A 22,793-nucleotide genomic window follows, 5' to 3' on the forward strand; every position below is an offset into this window, starting at 1 on the left:
GGGCCTGGAGTGGAGCGGGGACAGGAAGAGGTGGGCCTGGAGTGGAGCGGGGACAGGAAGAGGTGGGCCTGGAGTGGAGCGGGGACAGGAAGAGGCGGGCCTGGAGCATTCCCGGCAAAATCCGAGCCTGTTCTCCAGGGAAGCTGCTGCTGCAAAGGTGCTTCCTAGCGTCCTTGCCTGCAGTGTGCTGAGCCTGTGTGGGGTAACCCAGGGGCACTTCCCAACCACAGTACAGTACAGTACTGTACAGTATACAGTATAATGCCTTTTGTCTGCCCCAAAAAAAATTTCCTTGGAACCTAACCCCCCCGCATTTACATTAAAACATATGGGACAATTGGATTTGTTTAACATTGTTTCACTTATAGTTGCATTTTTCAGGAACATAACTACAACATTAAGTGAGGAGTTACTGTACCTTTTATTTGAAATGTTAACTTATAATTCATGAATTTACTTTTCCTTTTCACCAACATCAGTCAAATCTAGGTATTACTCACTGTTAGAAAAGTAGTATTAATACTGTCAGAGACATCAATGAAAATATTAAAACTCTACCTGGAGAGAAGATTGTAACTGGAAGTGAGGACCAGCACTGAATACTGCCCATTCTGGGCCCCTTGACAGGTGTAAGCGTGGGGTTAATCTATTTTAGGGGAAAGCACTACATTTTTTTCTGGCAAGCTGATTTAAGAAAAAAGGAAGGTGCACAGCAGCAGATGTTTGAAATGTTATATTAAGTTCCAGGGTGGCAGTAACCGACTGACAGAAAACAGATGAGGTGGTCAAAAATGTGCATAATAAATAGAATTTATCACATGAATATCACCACCACATCAATTTTATGCACATACATACGCACACATAATATCATGTATACAGACATACATATATATACACACACACGGACATCCATATAAAACTAAAAGCATTTAATTTATTCTATGATATAACAAATAGCAGCATGCAACAAACCTGGCACAAAGGAATTTCCATCCACCACAGATAAACCATTCTAAGCCTCTCTTTCTGTGAGAAACTCTGGCTCTTGGTAAAGTATGGTAATCACTTTCATCATTTTCAAAGCCTTCTTCCGACATCATTAGTGGCATTTCATCCAAATGGGAGGATTCATCTTCCACTTGGTACCTGTTGAAGTTAAATAAATAAGAGCACTAAACAAAGGTAGATGGTATAATAGTGGTATATTGACTATCAATGAAATTCTGAAGATTGGTCTTAAATCCAAGGGACATGTTTCAGATTTTACTATATTGGAGATCTATAATAAAAAGTAATTTCAATCTTAGCATATGACGCATGTGTGTTCGACACACTCACACAAATCAAATGTTTGCCCTGTTTTGGTTTGAGTTACACTATCTGTCTTGTAAGGAACATCTCACGTTGGTCAGCAATCACCTTGGTTTTATAAACTGTTGTAGGCAGAATGTCTTATCCAGAGTTTGCTAAACACTGTATAAATATGCAGAGCTGCATAAATAAAAATGTTTAATACTTCAGACATCCAACTTCATACTTTCAAAGGCCAATTTAAAAATGTGTTATACTGTATAATTTTTTATGTTCAACAAGTTAGTAGGTAAAAATTCAGAGGAAATGCAAATAGTGGCATTCAGTTATGTGTCAGTGTAGACTACAGTGTCAGAAAAGGTATCTCCCTCCCTTCTCATTTCATTTCCTTATAACCTCATTAGCTGCTTTCCTGATACACCCCTTTCTGCTCTTTCAAGTGCAAGTTAGAAGCACTTCATTAGCATGCAACTTATACTTCCATTGGTACCTTTGTCTCTGGATCACAATTTCTACATATCATATCAATTCAGTATCATTACCTGTAGTAAATACATGCATCTTATTTTAAGTCTTGAAAGGTTGCAAAGAAAAGTAAAGTCGTTTTGCAATAGCCGGCGAATAACAATAGACACCCCTATGCCGTCTATCACAAAAGTACACTAGGCAGATTATGGTCCTTTCTTTAATAGGCATTGAATGACACAAAAAAGTTATATTAAGGCAGAACACTGACTCTTGTACCCAGATATCAAAGAGGTTTTGTACTTTGAAAGATTTTGCTCCATTTTCATTACCTTTTCATTGGTGTGAAAATATGAAGAAAAATAGTGTGACAAATCCCAAATTATAACTCAATCTTTTTTTGATTAATCTAATCCCTCGTTTTACAAAGTTGCCTTTATAAATTATAGTATTCAAATAACTAGATAATCTTCTTAAATACACAGACACTAGTAATTCTAACCAACATTATGTCAGCCTTCAACATGTATGGTAGGAGTACACACAGTATATAATCAAAAGATACTGTAATTTCAAACTAACAGGTTCCATGGATGTAATGGCCAACAGAGATTGGATGAAGGAATGCTTACAAACTATAAGGCAAATTACTGTCAACTGCTTTAGCATCTTAAGTAGAAGCCAAACACAACTACATTTGTAAATGATACTGCTTGGCATTGTACGCTGATTTCACTGACAAAAGTTAACTTGTAGTATTGAGTAGCCCTGAGCTACTGCACTTGGGAGTTAAAAATAATTCTAATCATACAGTAAGCATGAATAACTATTCATCATTGTAATTAAGTACTGAGTCTGGAGGGTCAAAACTACCTAATAGTTTCTGCTTAACTGAGTTATTTAGTGTTCAAATATCTGCATGTTCTTCCAATAAAATTAAGATTAAGCAGACACAAATATGCACTCCAACATGATTTCTACAAGAACTTTAAACCAGTTTATTGTCATCTACCTTCATCCTATTCCTATCAATGAATATTTCTAGTGTGAGTGGAATAGAGAACTGAGATTAAAATGGAGACAGGGAAACAAAACAGTATCTCCATACTCTTAGCATGGTACTTTTTTGTCTTTGGGTTGTTGTTTTTCCCCCCTCCAAATAAATGAACTTGAGAGAGAGCGCACAGAAAATTTAAGCCCAATATGCAGTAAAAAGAAGCAATCAAGCACACAGAATCACAGCATTTCACATTCATTTAAGGTATGGTAGAAAGGACAATGCCTAAAATATGCTTCAACAACATTCTAATTGGAATATGCAGACATACTACTTTCCCCTCTCATTCCCTTTTTCTTATATAGCACATAGTAGAGTATATAGCCATTATATACAGTAGATCAATTCACTCTGTCATGTTTTTAAAAGACTTTTTTTATGTTATTTTCAATTAACTTGGGCCTTTTTGCTTCTTTACACACACACACACACACACACACACACACACACAGAGCTGTCTCAGGATTTTCTTTAAGTTTTAACACCTTAATTCAACCCATATATTAAATCTTTAACAAAAGTTTTCTTTATCCAAAAATGTCAGGTCACTGAATATAAAAGGTGTTAAATAACAACATCCAGATTCTCTGGAGTGCTGAGTATCCACTGTGCTCAGAAAAGATATGGGGAAGCCTATTACAGCTGACATTTTTAAGGTGGATCTTGCTCTGAGGACTTGCTCTAGCACTCATTAGCTTGCAATGAGTCCCAAGGGACCATACACCAGCTGAGAATAGCCAAGCACAACGCTACGGCCATGCCCTGATGCGCTTGAGCACCTCCCTGCTCTTTACCATTAGGACCAAGTGGAGTAACAAGCTGAGAGCTAACCCACAAAGGGGGAACTCTCAGCCCAAACCCAGCTGCTTTTCAATCCTTTTGTGCTGTCAAAGCTTTGGAAAGAGGCTATAACACTACAGATTCCGGCTTAAAGATGTCAACACTGAGGCTTTGTCTACACTACACAGCTTTTAGCGACATGGCTGTGTCGACACAGCCATGTCGCTAAAAGTCAGGCAGTGTAAACGCAGTTTGTCGGCACTTTTGCCGACAAAATACTTGCACCCCCTACGAGAGGGGTTCGCGTTGTCAACAGGAGTGCGCTCCTGCCGACAACGAACAACTTTTACCTTTGGGGGGGGCGGGCTTTTTTAAGCACCTGTGAACGACAAAAGTTTTGTCATTCAATTGGCAGTGTAGACAAAGCCTCAGTCTGACTAAGAGTCCCTTCCACTAGTTTGCTCAACCTCCTTTGTTGTTTTTATGTTCCCATTTCACTAGTTTTTCAGTCAGCTCAGAGAGGACCTGAAATTCTAATGGAGAAGAAAGCAAGCAACACAACACACAAACTTAAACCCTTTGTTAGCATTAGCCCACTTTTAAGACTTAGATTATGATTTCTTAATACTCAGATACTAAGCAATATACAAACCAAGGCTTCTAAACCACAATACAAGCCTTACTCAACCTACAGTAAAGATAAGCTACTGAAGAATCTTACTACAATGGATATATAGGGCCCTTTGCTTTAGGTTTTTATTTTGTTCGAAATTTCCCAGGAATTTATTAGTTATTATTTTGAAAATTAAAAACTGGGTGAAAAATCAGTGGCTAAATATAACCTCACAGTTTTCTGGGTAATTATTGGGGTTAATATTGGGGTGAAAACAACTAAAACAGAACAGTAAGCTTTGAGTATACTTTAAAAGGAGAATAAGAAGGAAGAAAGGTGAGAAACTATGGTCTGGGAATCAATAGTGGTGAATGAAATATTTGATGGTAGGCATTCCATGAAAAACTAACTGGGCACACAGTACTATTATCTTCGGTTTCCAGATGAAAATTTTAATTTGGAATCAGCTAAAAATGTAATAGTTTACCATGTAAGCAATTGCTATAGAGGACAGATTTTTTTTTTTTTTTGATCTTCAATGGGAAATGAAGTGGTCTACACAATTAAAAACTGTAGGGAAGTTGTTCACAAGATAATATGTTAAGATGTTGAGAGGAAGAGCATGGCAGGAATTAATAAAAGCATATATGTGAGAAAAGGAGTAAAAAGGAAACCTTCACAACTTTCAAAAGACAAGTCTGGGAGCTTAAATTCATAACTTTGCTAGACACAAAAAAATCATGAAATGAACAGACACTGAATTTAAGACTTATACAACAATCTATAACCCACCAGCAACCCCTCCAGCTGCCTTTTCCTGGAGGGGTCTTAACAGGCCACTTCACCTTGAATGGTCCCTTGAAATATGTTCTAACTGCTTTTGCTAAAGAATCTGTTTCACCTCGTATTTAGCTGTGACCCTTGGAGTACCTTTCCCACACCTGAAGAACTCTGAGCTATGCTTTGTCTACACTGGAACGTGAATGACAAATCTTATGTCGTTCAGAGATGTGAAAAAAAACACACATCCCGAACGACAAAAGTTTTGGAGACGAAAAGCACCGATGTGAACAGCACTTTGTCGTCAGGAGAGCTCTCTTGCCGACAAAGCTACCGCCGCTCATTGAGGGTGGAAGTTTTTTGTTGTTAGGAGAGCTCTCTCCTGCTAACAAACAGTGGCTACACTGTGCGCCTTTTAGCGGGACAGCTGTGTCACTAAAAGGTGCATAGTGTAGACACAGCCTAAGCTCGAAAGCTTCTCTCTCTCTCACCAACAGAAGTTGGTCCAATAAAAAAAATATTACCTCACCCACCTTGTCTCTCTAATGTCCTGGGACTGGAAAGGCTACAACAACATTACATACAACATTATAAATAACCTGTCAGGCAGGCAGCCATTTTCAAATAGGATCAGCTCATATACGAAATGAAGTATAAAGGTTAATCTCAGTCAGGATACATCCTAAAATATTCTGCGTATGATAATTTTAAAGGATTTCTTTATTATTTTTCCAACCTCTAAATGTTTATTTGACCACACTGTGTTGTATATTTTCTTTTTATTTTTCCTTCAGTGAGAAAATCTCACAGGAAAGAATTAACCAAAGAGAATTATGGGTGAGAGCCCAATCTTGGCAGAGTAAGAAATACATGTATATGCACAGCTAGAAATCAAAACTGCTCTTGTGAATGTGGTAATATTTACAGAAAAAAATGAAGGCTTAATCATACTTACTTTTTTATTAAGAAGTATTATACCATCATATTGCAAGTAAATATTTTCTTTAAAAATCAGTTTCCATCTAGCTTTGCACTTTTAAATATTCAGCTTCATTGCATAGTGAAGATAATGAGTATAAGCATCATGTTTAGTAACCTTGATTTCAAAATGCAGCCTTTGAACTGGCAAGCAATTTATTCCATTTCAAAAGCAATTTTCTTATTGTGTTAGAAAATTTTACTTCAGCATTTAAAAACAATAAGATGATGAATAATGGATTTTCCATAGCCAACATAAGGACAAAAATCTCTATTTCTTTGTTACCTAGTTTCTTGCACACTTAATTGCCTGAAGCTCTGATTCTCCTTGAGTGACAAACCAATTAAGTATAATCCTAGAAACTTTTATTAAAATAGGGAAGAACTGAAAGCACCATGAACAAAGAAGCCAGAATGTAAGACATCAAAACTCACAGTACAGATGCTACTAAACCAGATATAGAAGAGTATCTTGACAAAAATATGGCTTCCTAAGGAAAAAAGAACATTAATATTAAACAACTTTCAACAAAACCTTATTACTGTAAGGAGTATCATTGAAATAGATTTAAGTGAAAGGAAACAGTACAATAAATACTTTTAAATTAACTTTTAATATAAACATCTAGTATGAAAATTACACCTGTTTCTCTGCATTGCCTATATCTATATATCCTTCCAACTTTGATGGCTCATACTATTTTTTTAAGCAAATTATTGCTTTTAGTGAGCACATTAAATTTCAATTGCATATTACCATCTACTATTGAAATCATATCTACGTAACAAAAATCCACAGTCCTTTCTTTGAATCAATCATGTGAAATAAAAGAGTATATGAAGCAAAATGTAGTTCAATATAAACAGGGAGGAAATAGGCCATATATCCCTTTGGTAAATTCCATCCCTTCCCCAATACTGCTATGGGTCCTAACCCAAGGAAGAGAGTCACAGCTTTCTGGGGACAGTCACAGCTGCAAAGTTCGTTCATGGACAGCATCAACTCAACTTGCAAGAAGAAAAAGGCCAAAAAACAAACAAAAAACACAGGAGGAGGAGTGGTTTAGCACATCCCTCAACATCACTCCCTTATCATTTGTATTATGGAAGCGCCTAGAAGCCACAAGTAGTACAGGAGCATTGTATTGGGCACTTTACAAATGTACAGTAAAAGACAGTCCTGCTCCCCTGATAAGTTTACAGAGTAAATTCCCTTAAATCTAAAGTCCAATGACCATACTGCACACAGGCCAAAATCCACTTTATTTAGCCATATTTTATGGGGAGGAAGAGGTGAGAAGCACTTCTCTGAGGATATGCAGTCAAAGAATCAACTGTGTGCTTAGCAAACCATATATTGTTAGGGGCTTTGGTTTTGTTTTATGTCATGAGTAATCAGTTTGCATTAACATGTCAAAAGTGTGTTAAAAATAGAAACTGCTGTTCATCTACTACCACACCTACACATGTACAACTCATTTTCCCATCTCTGAAGATATTTATTGACATATCGAGTGGTACCATGATACAGATTTTTCTTTAAAAGAAACAACCTGAGAAAATAGAGAAGATACTTATAACCTATTTCAGAGCATCTGCTGAATCTCGAAGAGGCCTGAGATCTTCCCCTCATGCCTTATTTTTTTACATCCCCATCCTTACATTGCACTAACATGTTGGCTGAAGTGAAATGGACAGGATTCCTTTGCAGCACATTAATACTGTATTTATGGGGGGAAATGGGCAAGGATAGGGGAAATGGATGCAGATCATGCATCGATCCCTCCCATAGATGCACACACTGCCTCTAAAATCTCTTGTTCCCTACAGGCTCAAAGAACAAGATACATGCTTTTTTATCTCTTCCTCCCACTACAGGGCCTGAAATAATACACCATAAAAGCTGGCATGACATTATGTACAGAAAAAGTGATTGTATCATTTTTTACAGGTTTTTATTAGAGCCAGTCAAAATAGGAATTTCCACAGGAAACGTCTGTTTTCAACTACAAACCAAAAAACTGAAAAGCTTTTTAGCAACTAAAGAGTGAAGAATTTAGCTGGTCAGGTGAACATTGCCAGTGTGACAGATACGGTAATTTCCTGCAATATTTTGGACAAACCCTACTGAATTAAGTTAACCCTTACTGAATTTTATGTATTTTAGGAGTTCATTGTATTAAAAAATGCCAATGATGTGTACTATTGTGGAATGGTAACATCTGGGAAGAGACCTGACTAATGTAAAACCCTGGGAAATGTCAGGAGCTTCAAAGGATTTTTTTAAACAATGTAAGCTTTTTAAAGTTAAGTGGGTTTTCCAGGAAGTCTCTAGGGAGACATGAATGTAAATATCAGCTCCTCCAGGTATGCAAGAAGTCAGTCTTTGAAACTTGACAAGGAAGAGGGGACATTTTGTTTGCTGATTACATGAAGACAGATCAAAAACACCCAAACTAGATGAAAGTCACTCATGGCTTCATGGGTATGCTTGTTCCGAGCCAAAGCAGTTACGACTTGTAACCGCTAAAAACCCCTTGGTGGAGTATGAAGGTTGCTTAACTAGCCAGAACTCTTTCTGGAGTTGGGGGGTGACCTCTAGTAATATTAGAATGTAGGTAGGTTCTTTTATTGTTTTTAATGTTTTCTCTGTAATGTCTTTACTTTAAGAATAAATGTGCTTGCTTAGAAAGAGCTCTGTGATAACTTAATAGCTGTGGCAGTTACACTGTTTATAGCTTAGGAGAAAAGCAGAGCAGGCCTGTTTAGGCAATTTGGCTTTGCCAGGGATAACAGCATAGACAAGGAACTGTGCAGCCTGGGAATACCCTGGTCAGGAAGGAACATGTCTCTACCCACGAGAGGTGATGGCTGGGAGTCAGAAGTCTGAAAGTGGGTGCCCTTGTTGAACCATAGGGGGGAAATATAGGTGCAGTTTCCATGAACTGTGACAGTCAGTAAAATAAGAACACAACATCAGGGCACCAGGAAAGACCAGTAGTTCCACCCTTCTCTCTTCTACTGACTGGTAATATTTCTGTGCACTTCATAGCTCTCATTACTGAGCAAGGTACCACACCCTCTATCTTTGAAGGACAGCAAATATAATTCCCCCCATTTTATAGATGTGATACGTAAGAGTTTGCACAAAGTCACTTATGAAATGCTGAGAATAGAACCCACGAACCAGAGTCTATGCAGTGCCTCTCAGAAGACTGGTGTAGTAGGGGAGAAGAAAAGGCAGCTTTAAGCCATGTTTGTCTGTCCTAAAATCTGGGCTACTCCAGAGACTGGCATGGCTCCCAGTCTAAATTAGATTCATAGATTCCAAGGCCAGAAGGGATCATAGTAATTATCTAGTCTAATCTCTTGTATAATACAGGCCATAGAATTGTCCCAAAATAATTCCTAGAGCATATCTTTTAGAAAAACATCCAAAACCCATCATCTGCTCTAATTTAGGGAACCTTTTATGACTGCTAACAGGCTTCTTCTCAGCCCAGAATTTCCAGAGCACTGTGCGTTATGGCCAGTCCTCCTCCTGTCCCTCACAAGTCTCTTCTACCACTGACACACCCCAACATCAGGAACTGCAAGGGGTAGCAGAGAAGGGTTATGTACACCAGTCCTATAATGCCATTGAACTTTGGGAATTCTCCTGGGGGCAGTTCTGTCCATTTTACAGTTCCTGTATGCCACAGAAGTTGCATGAAGAGGTTTTAGTGGGGATTAGAAAGCGGCCACAGGTTTCTAATATGACAGACCCAAGTTTCATCCATTTAGCCACACTGCCTTTCAGAATAAACATGCCAAATCTATGCATTCAGCTATGCTGTCTAACCACTAGACACCACACCAGGAAGAGAAACCAATATTCCTGGTTCCTAATATCCTCTGCTTTTGGGGGGACGCGGGGGGGGGGGTCCCTGCTGAGTTGATCTGTTAGGTGGTTGTTTTGTCTGCCAGATGTTCGGCTACAGGGAAAAATATTGCCATAGGTGCACCAGTCCCATATTTCCTCAGCTTCCTTGTGCCCTTCCTATTTGTTCACATCAAACATAACTCTTGTATTGTCAGTAACCACTTGGACTATCTTGTCATGTAAATGAGAAAGAAACTACAGGGGAACCCCGCTATAACGCGCCCCACGATACCGCGAATTCGATTATAACGCGGGGCGAGTCTGGCCCCGGTGGCTGCAGCGGGCGCGGGGCGTTTGGGATCCATGCCCCGGCGGCTGCAGCGGGAGCAACTCTCCCTGCAGCCCCGGCAGGCCCCTGGGGTTCTCACCTCTGTCCCCGGCAGGGCCGGCTCCAGCCCGCCCCGGCGGCTGCGGCGGGCGGGCTGGCCGGGAGAGCGGGGCTGCCACAGTCCGGGCGGGAGAGCGGGGCTGCGGAGCTGCCGCGCTCCGGCCGGCGCTCTGGCCAGGGGAGCGGGGCCCCCAAAGACTACCGCCGCCAGGGCGAATCGGCCTAAAGTCGGCCCTGCTGGCCGCCCCCCTTCTCTCTCTCCCCCCGCTCCCTCCCTCCCGCTAGCCAGGGCGCACACTCTGCTGCAAACTGAACACAAGTACAGTGGAACCCCGCTATAATGCGACCCCGCATTTACCGTGATTGAATTTTTTGGACCCCAATGATCGCGTTATAGCGGGGTTCCACTGTATTTGAGAGCCAGATGGATTATTCTCAATTTGAATACATTCATATGTAGTTTTTCTAAGGGTATGTCTACACTGCCCATGTTACAGCGTGGCCGCGGCAGTGCTCCCTGGGCAGTGTAGACACGCTTTATCGCCAGGGGAAGAGCTCTCCCAGTGATTAAAAAAACACCCTGAACGAGCAGTGGTAGCTTTATCGCCAGGAGCGCGGCTCCCAGCAACAAAGCGCTGTCTATACTGGCACTTTTCAGCACTAAATCTTTTGCCGCTCAGGGGTGTGTTTTTTCACATCCTGAATGACTAAAGTTTTAGCACTGAAAGTGGCAGTGTAGACACAGCCTAAGTGTTTCCAATGACCATGAGCTGTTAGATTGTTGAAGTGAGTTTTCCATCCCAGGCCGGGCACATATGAAGTGATATTTGTGAAGAATTGAATGCCACTCCCTTCAGGATGTTGTAGCTGTGTGTCCACCATAGGGATAGGAGCACTTTCGGGAGAGTTAGCTTCAACTATGTCTAAATTTGGCAAACAATGTTCTGGCAGCCAACCACTGTAGAACTCTCATTCTGAAGTGAGTATAAGATTACATATGATGCCAAGGCCATGAGACCCATCAGCCTGAGGAAGAACAGAAGTGGCAGGGATTCTCTTGAAAATTGAGAATGGCAGACTGAATCTTGAAGAATCTTTCCTCTGGAAGGCTCTTACTGCTTGGGAATACAGAATCATACCAACAAAAGAGACTCTCAGTGTAAGAAGGTGGTGTGATTTCTTCCAATTTATTCTGAGTCCCAATTTCTCAAAAGTGAACATGTGCAGTCCAGGCTGATGGTCAGAGACTCCAGTGATGAAGTCATCCACATAGAAATAAATGTAAATATCCTGTCTCTTCAGATGTTCTACCATGTCCAAGAGGCAGTTTGTAAAAACATGAGAGGTGGTAGAAAGGCCAAAGGGGAGGACCCGTAGTGATCTTCCCTGGCCAGTATGAGAAGCTATGATAGATATGTGAAATATGCATTTTTCAGATCAAGAGGTCCAAACCAATCTTGAGTAGACAGGGAGGGAATTACAGAGGCAAGAGAAATTCAGGAAACTTACCTCTCTGATGAAAGAGTTGAGCTTTTACAAGTCCCGGATAGTTTGCAGACTTTCCTCTTCTTTTGGGATCAGAAAGTATCTAGAGCAAAATCCCTTTCCTCTGAGTATCTCTGGTGCCTTTTTTATGGCCTCTGCTTCCAATAAAAAGCAAAACTTCTATTCTTAGTAGGTTTTCATGAGAGGGCAGAGAAGGGACAAGGGTTGGAGGAGGAATGAAGTTGAACTGTATAGAATAAACCTCCCGCATTATTTCTAGGATTCACTTCTCTGTGATGATGGTATTACAATTGTTGAAATAATAGGAGAATTGATCTCCAAAGGTGGGGGAGGAAGTAGATTGACCTAAGATTGGTTTGTAGCTCTCGTGTCTCATGCCAAATCTGTGGTCTAAAACCTGGAGCAAAAGACAAAATTGTGTCTATTTTTAGGATGAAGCTAAAACCTCTTTCTCCTCTGTTGTTGAGAAGGAGATTGTTGCTTTTGGTAAGAACACCTCTGGCTGAAATACAAAGATGAAGATGAGGAAGGATACTGCTGCCTGTTGTATCTGAAGACCAGTGCTACAAACCTTCTCCTTGAAGGTTGAGACAGCTAGTGCTCTGACTGATAATTGAGTATAACCCATCTTCTTAAGGACACGGTCAGTTTTAGTAATGAATAAGTCATATCCCGCAAAAGGGAGATCCTCTATTTGAGCCTTGGTTTTGGGTGGTAGACCAGAACACATGAGCCAAGTGCGTCTTAGTTATTGCTGATATAACTGCCCTTGCTTGCAGAGTCAGACACATCAAATGCAGTTCTTCAACATACAGCTTGCTTGGCAACAAACTGTCCCTCTGCAATTAAAGCTTTTGCCAGTTTCCTTTGATCTTCAAGCAAATCCTCAGCCAAGATAGCCACCTTCTTCCATGGTTTGGTAGGCTGAGACCATGATGCCCAGATTGGCTAAGGTGAAGAATTTCCTGCCCAGGATATCCTTGTCCTCCTTGTCAAATGGAGAAGACTGTACCTGACTTCCTTTGTCCACTGGACAGCTGCTACCACCACCAGAGACTTGGGAGCAGGATGTGTATGAAAAAGAGAGAAGACCTTGTAGGACATCTGGTAAAGCTCGTCTGCCTTTTTAGACAAGGCTTGATCAGATGCTGATTTCAACCAGGTTGTTTTGGTCAGTTTTACGAGCCCTTCCAACACTGGCAGTTTGCTCTTAGAATTAGAAGAGGACCCCAGAATATCAAAAACTAGATGAAAGGACAGTTCTATAGTCTCCTGGAATTCTACCTATTCCACAGGCCCTTCTTCTGACAATTTATCTGGGACAATCATCCAGGTACTCTTTCTATGTCCCACTGAGGCAAACAGATCTGGGAACACCAGATCCAATTAATGGGTTTTCCATTGAGCTCTAAGATGCCATGGTTCTCTACAAAGACGAATAATCTCCACATTGCCATAGTGTCAGGGCTGGGACGTAGGCAACCATGCTTAATCGTTAGCATAGGGTGGGGAGGGGCAGGCCCCCACACCCGTCAAGATTCAGAACCAGATGGTCAGAAACCACAAGTCAGATACCAGCAATCAGGACGATCCAGGAAACCAGGAGATCAGGGTCAGGAGACGAGCCAGAGATCAAGAACCACAAATTAGACACCAGGAATGAGGCTGGGTCAGACAACCAAGAGGTCAGGATCAGGAAACAAGAGCAGGAAAGAGTGAGCAGTCCAAAGCGGGGTGGAGCCCATTTGTACACACAACTACCTGTTCCTCCTTCAGGTTTAAGAAGGCGGAGCAGACCAGTCAGGAGCTCTGGTTTCCACCAAATAGGACTCAGGCGGGGAACTTTCTATCTGAGCTGGGCTTCAAGGAGTCCCGGTTCCAGCTGATGCCAGTAAGCCATAGGGTAGATGATTGGAGCACGATGATCCCAGGAACCTGTGGGTCATGACTCACAATCTTGGTAAGGGAAAAAATTCAGTATTAGGTTCTCTGTCCTAGAACATAACAGGATATATTATGTATAGGTATGGTCTAAATGTATGTGTGCTATGGTGGGTATTGGTATGGTGCATACTCCAATATGGTCTTTTGTCAGGTGACTTGAACCAAGGTAGTAATAAAATCTGATTCAGCATCAGATTGCTCACAGATCTCTGATCCAAGGCAGTAGGTAGTGATAAAATTAAAGATCTAGGGAATCTTAAAACTGAAAATGGGAAAAAACTTCCCTGGGGAGCCTTCTGTTCCACTGGTGTTTTAAGGGGAAACGTTAGTGATGGTTCCAAGGAATTTTTTGTCCTTCCTGCTCCTTCCCCAGCAAACCAACTCCCTGCCTTTAAGGCGGGAAATCATTGTGTTTGGATATTTTAAGATGAGGCCCATGTGAGTATGTACAGCAGGGTGGACTGATTTAAATAGAAGTGATTTAACTAACTGATTTTAATCATGATTTAAACAACCAAATAGGAAACCTCCATTTAAATAATCAATTTTAATTTTATTTTGCATTTGCACTTTTTAGTTATTTTCCTAAATAGAGGTTAATTCTCAAACATTGGTATAATTTGCTACTTTTTGCTAACCAGGAGGATACACTATGGGTATGTCTACACAGCAAAAGCAGTGCACAGGGTAGCCTACCCAAGCTATCTTTAAACCAGATAGCGCAGATAACAATAGCAGTAAAAACAGCAGTGCGAGCTTCAGAGCAGGCTAATGAGAAGAGTAGCCAGAGTCCATCCTGGGCTTTTACTATCCACACTTTACTTTCTTCACTGCTACTGTTACCTGGAAGAGAGAGACAACAAGTAGCTAGGAAAGATTAGCATGAATCATCCACACTTATTTCCAGAAACTGATTTAAAAAGTTTTTTTTTTAAAAGAGATTAAAATAAGTTATTCTAGACAGGGACTTTCAAAAGGAAGGTACAGTTAAAACAAGTCCTTAGAGAGACTCCATTTAAGAAGAGCAGACACAAGCTGTCCTCAAGAATAACATACCATTAGCCAAGAGACTATCATATTTGCTCTGTCTGTTCTGGAGACAGGAGTGAAAGTCAGACCCACCCCACAATACCAATCAGCAACTTTGTTTAAAAGCCATCCTGGTTTAGAGATGGAAGTGCAGAGAGAAATTAGAAATAAAGAAAACATTATATAATGAATGGGAAAAGATGAAGCAGATGGAGATGGCACACAACAGAAATTAGAAGCTATAAAGCATAGAAAATTTATAGGAGGAGCTGAAAACATCAGGGGGGAAAATCTACGGCTGGCAGAACCTAAGGGAGGGAGCAGGAGAGAGAGAGAGAGAGTGAGTGTGTGGTTTAAGTATAATCAGGAATGAAAGAAATCCTAAAAATGGTATGGACATTTTTGGTATGTACTAGACAGAGATGGTTACATTATTAATAATGCAGAAAAAGCAGAGTTTTCAATGCATAATACTATTCTGTACTTGGAAAGAGGCAGGATGATGTGTTAATATTGCATAATGATGAACTACTTTCCAGCCCATTAGTAACTAAGGAGGATGTTAAGCAATACCTAGGGATAAACATTTTTAAATCAGCAGGTCCTGATAACTTGCACTCAAGAGTCCTACAAGAGTTGGCTGAGGAGATCTCTGGCCAGCTGAAAATCTTTTAAAAAATCTTGGAATACTTAGGAAAGTCCAAAAGACTAGAAGAGTGCTAATGTTTTCCTAATATTTTAAAAGGGCAAGGGAGATGATCTGGGTAATTATAGGGTGGTTAGTGACATCAATCTCTTGCAAAATAATGGAAAACTTGATACATTATTCAATTAAATAATTAAAAGGAAAGAATATAATTAACGCCAGTCAAAATGATTTTATGGAAAATAGGTCACCAAACAAACCTGATGGGATTTCAAACTTGCCTGATAAAAGCAGTTGTGTACATATAACATATTTGGACTTTTTTTTTTTTTTTTTTTTTTTTTTTTTTTAAGGCATTTGACTTAGTACTGCACAACATTCCAATTATAAAACCAGCACTATATAATATAAATAAAACACACATTGAATTGATCAAGAACTGGCATAACTCAAACTGTAGTTGTCAATAGGGAATTATCATTGAATGCAGGTGTTTCTAACGGGGTTCCACAGGGATGAGTTCTAGGCCCAACACTACTCAATATTTTTATCAATGATCGCAAAGTAAATATAAAACCACTACTGATAAAACATACAGATGACACAAAGATTGCTACAGTTGTAGATAATGACAACGACACAGAGCTATCTGGATAGTTTGGTAAGTGGAACCCATTCAAATAAAATGCTTTGTAATACAGCCAAATGCAAGGTCATATTTAGGAGGAAAGAATACAGGTCATCTCTGCAGAATGGGGACTGTATCCTGGAAAGCAATTATTCTGAAAAAGATTTAGGAGTCATAGCATACAAATAACTAAACAGGAGCTCCTAATACAATGTTGTACCAAAAAGGACTAACGCAATCATTGGCTATATAAAGGGAGGAGTAGCAAGGTGAATGCAAAGTAATGCACATTGGAAAACATAATCCCAACTATATATATAAAATGATGGGGTCTAAATTAGCTGTTACCACTCAAGAAAGATCTTGGAGTCATTGTGGATAGTTTTCTGAAAACATTCAATGTGCAGCGGCAGTCAAAAAAGTGAACAGAATGTTGGGCATCACTAAGAAAGGGATAGATAAGATGACAGAAAATATCATATTGCCTCTATATAAATCCATGATATGCCCACATCTTGAATACTGCATGCAAGATGTGGTCATCCCATCTCAAAAAAGATATATTGGAATTGGAAAAGGTTCAGAAAAGGGCAACAAAAATTATTAGGGATATGGAACGACTTCCGTATGAATAGAGATTAATAAGACTGGGACTTTTCAGCTTTGAAAAGAGTTAACTAAGGAGAGATATGATTGAGATCTATAAAATCATGACTGATGTGGAGAAAGTAAATAAGGAAGTGTTATTTACTCCTCCTCATAACACAAGAACTAGGGTCACCAAATGAAATTAATAGGCAGCAGGTTTAAAACAAACAAAAGGAAGTATTTTTTCACACAATGCATTGTCAGTCAGTGGAATTCTTTGTCAGAGGATGTTGTGAAGGCTAAGACTATAACAGGGTTCAAAAAAGAACTAGATAAATTCAGGAAGGATAGGCCCATCAATGGCTACTAGACAGGATAGGCAGGGATGGTTTGTTAGAAGCTGGAATGGGCAATAGGGGATGGATTCTGTTCATTCCCTCTGGTGCACCTGGCATTGGCCACTGTCAGAAGACAGGATACTGGGCTAGATGGACCTTTGGTCTGACCCAGTACGGCTGTTCTTATGTTCTACCTCTGTATAATGTGTTGGTGAGACTAATACTGGACTACTGCATCCAGTTCTTGTGCCCACTTCTTAAAAAGAATATTGAAAAATTTGAGGGGGTCCAGAGAAGAGCCATAAAAATTATTCAAGGACTGGAAAAAATGTCAGAGTGAGAGAAGTTAAAAGCGCTGTTTAGCTGGTTAAAAAAAAAAAAAGAAAAGAAAAAGATTAAGAGGTGACTTGATCATGATGTGTAAGTGCAATCACAGGGAAAATATACCAGGTACCAAAGGCCTCTTTAATCTAGTGGAGAAAGGCATAGCAAGAACCAATAACCAGAAGCTGAAGCCAGACAAATTCAAATTAGGTACACATTCTTAATGGTGAGGGTGACTAACCAATAAAACAAAATCTACCAAGTAAAGTGGTGGACTCCCCATCTCTTGACACCTTCACATCAAGACTGATTCCTTTCTAGAACATATGATTCAGCCAAACACAAGTTATTGGGCTCAATAGAGGATAAATGGGTGAAATTCTATGACCTGTATTATACAAAAGGTCAGATTAGCTGTTCCAATGGTCCCTTCGAACCTTAAAAACCTATGACTATCAAATCAGGAGGGAAGGCCCTCCTCCAACTGAAGAGAATAAAAAGGAATGAGGCCCTTTTTACTTATTTTATTTTTAACCCCAAGACTTTCAATTTAAAACATCAGGCTCCAAGGCTCAGCTGCCCTGACAGAGGGATCAGGTTTTAGAGAGGACCTGCTGAAGCGGGGGTGGTTCAGCACCACTGAACTAGGAACCTGAGTAATAGCCAACCCTGAGAAAAGACTTGGGCAGGACTTTGTCTTACTGTTCACAGATGTGAAATAAAACAACTAACAGAATCTATGCCCCAGGCAACACATCAAATCAGTACAATACGCAACAGTCATAGAATGACATGCAGATTTTCTGGCTGAAGTGCTTTGCCACCTCAAATACAACTACCATGGAACTATATTAACAATGGCTATTTTCTTAATTGGTTTACATAGTATCACATAGAAGTAGTTTTGGAACAAATTGATAAATTAAACAGTAATAAGTCACCAGGACCAGATGGTATTCACCCAAGAGTTCTGAAGGAACTCAAATATGAAATTGTCAAACTACAAACCGTGCTATGTAACCTATCGCTTAAATGAGCCTCTGTACCAGATGACTGGAGGATCACTAATGTAATGCCAGTTTTTATAAAAGGCTGCAGGGGCGATCTTGGCAATTACAGGCCAGTGCCAGGTAACTTGGTTGAAAATATAGGGAAGAACAGAATTATCAGACACATATATGAATATGATATGTTGGGGGAAAAGTCTACACAGCTCTTGTAAAGGGAACTCATGCCTCATCACTCCATAAGAATTCTTCGAGGGGGTCAACAAGCCTGTGAACAAGGGTATCCAGTGGATACAGTGTAATTTAACTTTCAGAAAGACTGACAAGATTCTACACCAAAGGCTCTTAAGCAAAGTAGCAGCCTTGTGACAAGAGGGAAGGCCCTCTCGTGGATCAGTAACTGGTTAAAAAACAGGAAACAAAGGATAAGAATAAATGGTCAGTTTTCACAATGGAAAGTGGTAAATAGCAGGGTCTCCCACGCATCTGCACAGAGACCTATACAGTTCAACATATTCATAAATAATCTGGAAAAGGTGTGAAACAGTGAGGTGGTAAAGTTTGCAGATGATACTACACTACTCAAGATAGTTAAGACCAAAGCTGAGTGTGAAGAGTTACAAAAAAAAAGGGTATGTCTACACTACAGGATTAATCCGAATTTAGATAATTCAAAGTTGGGAAACAGGTTGTATAAATTCGATTGTGCGCGGCCACACTAAGCACCTTAATTCGGTTTTTAACCACATTAATTCGGTGGTGTGCGGCCACACTACCCCATTAACTTAAACACAGTAATTCGGTGGTGTGCGGCCACACTAACCCTAATTCGAATTAACAAAATCGATTTAGGCTCTACTCCGTTCGTCGAGGTGGAGTACAGAAATCGATGTAAAGGGCCCTTTAATTCGAATTAACTGGCTCTGTAGTGTGGACGGGTGAAGGGTTAATTCGGATTAACGCTGCTAAATCCGAATTAATCCCGTAGTGTAGACCAGGCCAAAGACATCTTACAAAACTAGGTGAGCAACAAATTTGTAACTGAAATTCAATGCTGATGCATGCAAAATAGTGCAAGTTGAAAAACATAATCCCAATACAAAATGATGAATTCTAAATTAGCTGTTACCACTCAAGAAAGGGATCTTGAAATCACTGTGGATAGTTCTCTGAAAAACATCCGCTCAATATGCAGCAGCAGTCAAAAAGCTAATAGAATGTTAGAAACCATTAGGAAAGGGATAGACAATAAATCAGAAAATATCATAATGCCACTACATAAATCTATGGTATGCAGACATCTTGAATACTGCTTGCAGTTCTGGTCACCCCATCTCAAAATATAGATACTGTGTATTAGAATTGGAAAAGGTACAGAAAAGGGCATCAAAAATTATTAGGGGGACGTAACTGCTTCCACATGAGGAGAGATTAAAAAGATGGACTGCTCAGTTTAGAAGAGAGATGACTAAGGGGAGATATGATACAGGTGTATAAAATCATGAATGGTGTCTAGAAAGTGAAAAGGGCATTGTTATTTACCCCTTCACATAACACACAAAGCAGAGGTCACCCAATTAAATTAATAAGGTTTAAAACAAACGCAAGGGAGTACTTCTTCACACAATGCACAGTCAACCTGTGAAACTCTTTGCCAGGGGATGTTGTGAAGGCCAAAACTATAACTTGGTTCAAAAAAGAATTAGATAAATTCATGAAGAACAGGTCCATCATTGGCTATTGACACCTCATGCTCTTGGTGTCCCTAAACTTCTGACTGCCAGAAGCTGGAACTGGATGACCGGATGGATCATTTGAGAACTGCCCTGTTCTGTTCATTTCCTTTGAAGCATCTGGCACTGGCCACTGCCAGAAGACTGGATACTAGGCTAGATGGATGATTGGTCTGACCCAGCATGGCCATTCTTATTTTCTGATGTTCACAGAATCTGAACAAAAAACAAGTGATTGTAATGTGAAATCAAGGTAATCATGAATGAGGTATCCAAACTCCTGTGGAAATTTTTGGTTCAGATTGCAATCAGTATGTTTTCCTGCAGAATGTTAGGTGCTTATTTACCTTTATTTCCACAAACTGAAGATCACTAAATATTTTTGAAGAAAACTGTCTTGTATAAAGCTTCAGCTTTCATAATGTAATTTACAGGGAGGGTTGGGATTTTAAATATTTCTTCGCTTAACGCTAAGATCTGCTTTAAAACGCTGTTAAATAAAAGCTAGGTGCATTTATTGTCTCTCTCTCCCCAAAAACGCTTATTGTTGACTGAGTAGTAGATTAACAATTCAATTTATATGAACAAAAGTTAAACATTTATGGTTTTATCATCTTTCTATTCTGAACAGTTTTGTCACCACTTGTCAAACCAAACAGACATGGATAAGCACCCTAATGGCAGATCTATACTTAAAATACTGCAGCAGTGCAGCTACACAGGTACACCTGCACTGCTATAGCGCTTCAGTGAAGATGCTACTACACTGACAGCAGAGCTTCTCTCATTGAAACGGGGTAGTTATGTCAACAGGAGAAGCCCTCCCATCGATATAACGCTATCTACACCAGCGATTAGGTCAGTATAACTACATTGCTCAAGTGTACATTTTTCACATCCTGAGCGACAGTTATGCAGATGCAAGTTTATTGCGTAGGTCTGGCCTAAGAAATGCAGCATTTCCCAGCAGTCTTGGCTTTCTAAGAATAGCTGTAGTTCAGAGAGAGAGAGAGAGAGAGAGAGAGAGAGAACAAACAGTATCTATTATAGTTCCTCCCATCCCCTCAAAACAATGAACGTATTGGCCTTTGCTTATTTTTCACTCAGTCATGTGGATTTCCAACCAAAATAAGGATAAGTGAGTCAGCTGACAATACTATAGAACTGTATAGCTAAACTACCCCTACAAACAGAAAACAAGAAATGGATTCTGCCAATTCAATCCTATAATTTATCTTTATTTCCAATAAAAAGTAAATCAGACTTTTTTTTTTTTAAATACTTCAGGTTTTAAAGATTCAGAGAAAAATATGCAGGACTTAGTGGATGGTTTTGCAGCACTGGAGTGTCTGAACTACAATATATGGCACACATATCCCTATTCTAGCACCAGACCACCTTGTCACAGAGTATGTCAACAGAAAGGGCTACTTTTCCAGGGTAATGCAAGTGCTGGTGGATCACTAGGGATGCTTTACCGACATCAGTGTGGGCTGGTCAGGGAAGGTGCATGACACACGCATCTTTAAGAATACAGGACTGTTCAGAAAGTTGCAAGCAGGGACTTTCTTTCCCAATCAGTGGATTACCATTGGGAATGTTGACATGCCAAAAGTGATCTTGAAAAAACCCAGCCTACCCCTTTCTCCCATGACTCATGAAGCTGTACACCAGCAACCGCGACAGCACCAAGGAGAGCTTCAACTACAGGTTCAACAGTTCCAGAATGACAGTTGAATGTGTAGTGTAGACCAGGCCTAACATGAATTAAGGTCATATTCATTTTAGGTGAATCTGCTTGACATTTGTAGGCGTTATGTAAAGTATAAGCGTTCTACTCGAGCCTTTGGATTTTCAAGGCATTTCCATTTCAATTTGACCACGTCTTCAATGGTCACATGTAGAGGGAGAGATATGGATTGGTTTTGGAGCCCAAGAGGAAATACTTTCTGGTAGTCTCTTCCCTAATCACCTGGAGCCTGCTCCTGAACAAATCTAGTCAGGAATATTCTGAGAAACAGGGTTTTCGTGGGAGCTTCCCAGGGGTTCTACCAAACAAACAACCCTGGAGCTGGCAATCCCAGGACCCACAGCTCCAGGACAGCTACTCCATGAGAATTGCCCCAGGGCTGGGAATCCCATGGCATCAGGGGGGAACAGGCATCAGTTGGGGAACATCATTGCTGCAAAACCATCCACTCTGTCCTTCACATTGACCAGAGTCACAGTCTGGTGTAGCCGGAGGTGATTAACAGCACTGCACTCTCACCAGGGCTTCCAGGCTTCCTGCCACCAGAACTGGAATCCTGAAAACCCTGGGACAGGCATCCAGAGTCCACAACTACAGGGCAGCTACACCTGTCCTGGTGCCAGGGATCCCAGGGCTTCCACAGTCCATAGCTGTGGGGCAGCCTCACCATGCAGATTAGGGCCAGGGATACCTAGGACTTCCAGACACCCAAGCTGCCTGATTCCCACAGCCTGGGGAGTCAGGTGGCTTAGGAGTCTGGAAGCCTGGGGGTCCCCAACTCCAGAGCATTCTGCATGGTGGACTGCCCCAGAGCCACAAACCCTGGAAGCCTCAGCAGCTGCTATTGAACTTGAAGTGATTCTTTATCAGTTTCCATGAGGGAAGGGCAGCAATGAAATTGACCCAACTGGGCAGTTTCACTTGATATTCAGTGGTGAGTCACAGTGAAACTTAACAGAATTAGTCAATTTCAGTCAGCAGCTCAAGGAGCATACTTCCTTTCAGAAACACAATGTGTGAATTCACGTTTTGTGAGAAATTTCAAAATGTCCAAATTTCCTGT

At 40.4% G+C, this 22,793-nt stretch overlaps 1 protein-coding gene across 1 annotated transcript in view; it reads right to left on the minus strand.

Moving 5' to 3' along the window:
* ATP9B (ATPase phospholipid transporting 9B (putative)) overlaps positions 1-22,793 on the minus strand; it is a 280,545-nt gene that overhangs the window by 255,159 nt on the left and 2,593 nt on the right. The window contains exon 2 of the mRNA XM_024206823.2: positions 976-1,149. Coding sequence (XP_024062591.1) covers positions 976-1,149 — 174 coding nt within the window. The remainder of the gene's footprint in view (positions 1-975; positions 1,150-22,793) is intronic.

Source organism: Terrapene carolina, unplaced genomic scaffold (assembly GCF_002925995.2).
Source record: "Terrapene carolina triunguis isolate 2854851 unplaced genomic scaffold, T_m_triunguis-2.0 Scaffold58, whole genome shotgun sequence".
Lineage (NCBI taxonomy): Eukaryota > Metazoa > Chordata > Testudines > Emydidae > Terrapene > Terrapene triunguis.